The sequence below is a fragment of the Choristoneura fumiferana genome, chromosome 25 (assembly GCF_025370935.1).
Source record: "Choristoneura fumiferana chromosome 25, NRCan_CFum_1, whole genome shotgun sequence".
Taxonomy (NCBI): Eukaryota; Metazoa; Arthropoda; class Insecta; order Lepidoptera; family Tortricidae; genus Choristoneura; species Choristoneura fumiferana.
In genome coordinates this window covers 13512967-13517660 of record NC_133496.1, presented here as the reverse complement: position 1 = coordinate 13517660, position 4694 = coordinate 13512967, and the positions used below count along the sequence as shown (strand labels likewise).

The following is a 4694-nucleotide window of genomic DNA, read 5'->3' as shown; positions in this document are numbered from 1 at the left end:
GCTGTCAGGGTGCGCTAACAGCGCGGCCTGGCATAAACTTTCTTTGCATTTGGCGAAAGCCTCATGTTCTTCTGCAGAGAAGTTCACGGGGTGAGAACCTTTGACGGAGCCCGTAAGAAGGGCATTTAAGGGTCCTTGAAACTGTGCTGCTCCGGGAATAAATCTGCGGTAAAAGTTAATCATTCCCAGAAATCTTCGTAACTCTCTTACGGTCTTCGGAGCTGGGAAGTTTTTGATAGCTTCAACTTTTGCTGGAACTGATTCGTACCCTTCGCTGATATATGGTATCCGAGAAAAGTGACCTCGGGGACACCGAAGACACACTTTGAGGTGTTGATGATCATGCCGTAGTCGCGTAATCGGGAAAACAGTTGATGCAGGTGCTCTTCGTGAGTCTTCGCGTCTTTCGAGTAAACCAGAAAATCATCAAGGTAGGCGTAACAAAAATCGAGACCCCTTACCATCTCGTCCACGAACCGTTGAAAAGTTTGCCCTGCGTTACGGAGCCCGAAGGTCATATAAGGGAACTCGTAAAGGCCAAACGGAGTCGTGATAGCGGTCTTTGGGATGTCTTCTGGATTAACAGGAATCTGGTTATACGCCTTTGTCAAGTCGATGGTGGAAAATACTTGGCAGCCCGAAATATGGTGTGAAAAGTCATGAATGTGACGTATCGGGTACCTGTCAGGGATTGTCCTGGCATTCAACGTCCTGTAGTCACCACAAGGTCGCCAGCCGTTGTCTTTTTTAGGTGCCAGGTGCAGAGGTGACGACCAGGGTGACTCCGAAGGTCGAGCGGTGCCGTTTTTTATCATCGCAGCGAATTCGTCTTCGGCGATCTTCAACTTGTCCGGGGCTAGTCGTCGAGGTGAGCACGACGCAGGGGGTCCTGGGGTTGTTCGGATATGGTGGACTACGTTGTGCTTCCGAATTTGATGCACACCCGAAGGGCGAGTAATGTCGGGGTATTGTGCTAGTATACGATGATAAGGTGTATCTCCAGATATGACTTTCACCGACGATATATTATCAGCTGGATTGGTAGGCGAAGCCACGGTGAACAAACTAGTCTTCTTGTCGATCAAACGCTGTTTCCGACAGTCAACCATTAAGTCGTAGTGCGATAAAAAATCGACTCCAATAATCGCCTTAGTTACGTCGGCAACAACAAATCGCCAAGTAAAGTCACGGCGCAAGCCTAAGTTTAAAATCAGATGTACGAAACCATACGTATGAATCGGTGAGCCGTTTGCTGCGCATAACTGGTAGCTTGTTTGATGTCGGCGTTGTTTCAATGCTGACCTTGGGAAGACACATAGATCGCTGCCGGTGTCCACGAGAAACTGCGTTTTCGAAGTGAGGTCTGTGACAAATAAGCGACCAGTGCTCGGGCAATCGGCGGTCGCCATTATCGAGTGCCCGTTTAGTTTCCCGCTTTATAGTCGCAGGGTTTTACGCACTTCTTGGCATTTTCACCGAACTTTGCGTGGTACCAGCATTTGGGATACTTGCGGTAATTAGACGCAGACCTCTTGGAAGCGGATTGGTTGCGGGTATGACTCGACGAACGCGATTTTGATCGCGGCTGCCTCTGGTTGAGCTGGGTCTTGAGCGTTTTCATCTCTCTTGTTAACTCACTGACTTGCTTGATGAGAGTATTCAGCGGTGACTCAGTGGCAGCACAAGAAGTGGAGGCGACTTGAGCACTAGGCAGCACGTCATGGATGCGGTCGGCTAAATCGGCTAGAACGTCCAGCGATGCAGTAGGGTTAACCGCGATTATAGTCTGAATATTCTTCGGCAGGCGACTAGTCCAAATAGATTTAAGGAAGTCGTCGGGAACTTCAGGGCCCGCCAGATGCCGTAGGTGCCGGAGAAATTGCGAGGGTCTTCTATCTCCTAGCTCTTCGTCATTAAGGAGCTGGTGTACCTTCTTCTCTCGTGACGCCGACAGCCTCTTGATGAGCTCGTTCTTAAGCCTGACGTACTTGTCCACAGCCGGTGGCGTAATGATAATGTCCTCGACCTCAGCGGCATGTTGAGCATCGAGTTGAGCAACCACATAATAAAATTTTGTTGAATCTGCCGTTATATTGGAGATTGCGAATTGGCTTTCTATTTGTGCGAACCAAATTGCCGGTTTTTCTGGCCAGAAAGCGGGTACTCTCACACCGACACGGCATACGTCCGATGATGCAGCAAATTGTCCGACGCTCAATCCACTCGCTCCAGTAGCATTATTTTTATCTTCAGTCATGTTTTACGGGTCACCAGTGTAGTTATGTGGTGTAGTGCTTACTTGAACTGTAGTCCGCGCGGGTAAATAAATCACAAATTGTTCTTGCACTTAATTTGTAATCAGTCAGTACACGGAAGAAACAATTAGCACAGGCACAAGCAACAGTTTAGAAGGATTGGAAGAATATAGCGATAAGCGAGGCACAAGCATTTGCAGCGAACGATGCAACTCGGAAGCGTTTGTAATAGGGCATACGAACGTAGGCTCCGCGTCGTTAGTGAATATCGACTGGCGCGAGCGCCGGCCAAGCGGGCGCGCTGCGCCGGCGGTGAAACCGGTTCTCGGTGCTCGCGCATCGAACAAAAGATCAGATGTTGTAAATCTCTAATAAGAAAACTAAGTTGCACTGTCCGCTGACATACATTTTGCGTTATACAAAAATAATTATTTTTAGTGATGTAAATATTGACAATGATTATTTGATTTTTTACTATAATTATTATTTATTCTGACATGTATTTAAACACGTAATATTGATATAAATAACAATTGATCTAATATAATATAAGAATTATTAACCGATTATTGAGACATGATTATTTTAACTGAATTATTATACAATTATATTATAATTATTCTCATTCAATTAATTTGATTATATTAATTATGACTATTTTTATTATAATTTTAATTATTACACAGTTATTATTTTATTATTACGTAATTATTGTTTAGTTTAATTATATTATTATACAATTATTGTTTTTAATCTGTGTACTTGATAAGTTGCGAGAATAATCGCCACAGGATGTAGTGAGGTAGACGACTATTGTGAATTGTCCCACTCCATGCTGGCTCGTGCTGAGTCACCGACTTCGAGCTAGTACGTACCTACTTACCTAGAAAAATATTTTCAAGGGTTTTGTAGTCGGTTCCATACACCCAAACACAACCCAAACACGGCTAAGTTACGTACGTTGTTTTATAACAGAGTTCCGTTGCCTACCTTCCGGCTTCAGCATCAGATCAGTTAGAAAGAATCATTAAATTAAAGCTTCTTCTTAGTCGCTTATCTAGGTTAAGTAATCATGATCGTTTATAGACGCGCGAGCATTACTTAGCTTTGACGAGTTCCATTGGCCATCTACGGTCTTCTTCTCAGGTCCAGTTTACTTCCTGAATGTAAATGCTTGTCGTAAATCACAAAATTACAAAATCGCTTTGGTGTGCCTATAAATTTTGAGGTTTGCCCTCGATTTCCCTAGAATCCCATCATCAGATTCTTGACTTTGGTGACAATGAAACCACCTCAGAAGAGTACACTTTGGAATGAAAAAGAAATTTGTAAATCGGTGAACAATTGACTGAGTAATCGTCACCGATACATAAAAAAAAAGAAAAAAAATATACAAATATTTGTAAACATAGAACCTCTTCCTTATTGAAGTCGGCTAAAAAGTAATCAAAACATAATACGCTTAATTACCGTAACGGTAATATTATTAACTAAGTGTCAAACAAACCAAAGTAAACGGGATTAAGCAAAGTTGCTAAGTAAAGCCTCATTAACTTAACGTGATCATTTAAGTTCGTTATGTTGGCATTGCTTGATTGCAATTTATTTCAAGCATGGGGGAGGGAATCGAGTATGATCTTATCGTAGGGGAAATTATTAAATACCGAAAATTAAATCGAAAAATATATCGATACCTTTTGGTTCAATTGGCACAAAATGCCATTTTTCAGGAGAAGTAAAAAACGTTTTTTATTTAAAAAAATCTGTTGTATTTTATTTTCTTTGTCGACCAATATTTTCGATGTCTATGACAAAAGTGCTTAGAATTCTTATCTTTATAGGATAGACTGATTACCATAACGTTAAATGATATGTTAAAAAGTTAGTGTCCTTTACACTTTAGCAATAAGCGTCCAGTAGTCCCTTACATCCACATCATTTAAAAAAAATTGTAAAATTTGGGCCGTAAAGGTCACATTCATACAAAGTAGGTAAATGCAATGTTGGGGTGTACAGTTCACTATAACTTACTAAATACTTTTTATTTTTCTGTAAATTACTATAGCTACAGGAGTAAATAATGTAAGAATATTTAGTATTTTGCTATAGTTATACTCTAGTAATTATATAGTAATGATGTTATTAATTAGTTAATAGTTTATGGTTTATGATTACCTTTACGTCCCATGTTATTTCAGGTTCGATATTTACTCCCACTAAATTATTTTTGTCTGGTGCTTAGGCATGTCAATATTTGGGGCGTAAAGGTCGAATTTTTTAAACTATCAAAATTTTAACAACACAGATCGATAGAGCTTGAAATTCTGAACAAAACTGTATATATATCTCATTTTCGGTATTTTGTCCTTTACACCAATTCAACCTAAAGGTATCGATATATTACTAGCCGTTAACTGCGACTCCGTGCGCGCAAAATTC

At 41.1% G+C, this 4694-nt stretch overlaps 1 protein-coding gene across 1 annotated transcript; it reads right to left on the bottom strand.

The window, feature by feature from the left end:
* Positions 1-286: 286 nt before the first annotated feature.
* LOC141442068 (uncharacterized) lies at positions 287-2257 on the bottom strand. The gene has a single exon (XM_074106977.1). The coding sequence runs from the start codon at positions 2255-2257 to the stop codon at positions 1424-1426; it is 834 nt and encodes a 277-aa protein (XP_073963078.1). The 3' UTR covers positions 287-1423.
* Between the last annotated feature and the right edge of the window lie 2437 nt (positions 2258-4694).

Excerpts from the sequence above, each read along its gene's own strand:
- LOC141442068 (XM_074106977.1), bottom strand. The coding sequence starts at position 2,257 with ATGACTGAAGATAAAAATAATGCTACTGGAGCGAGTGGATTGAGCGTC.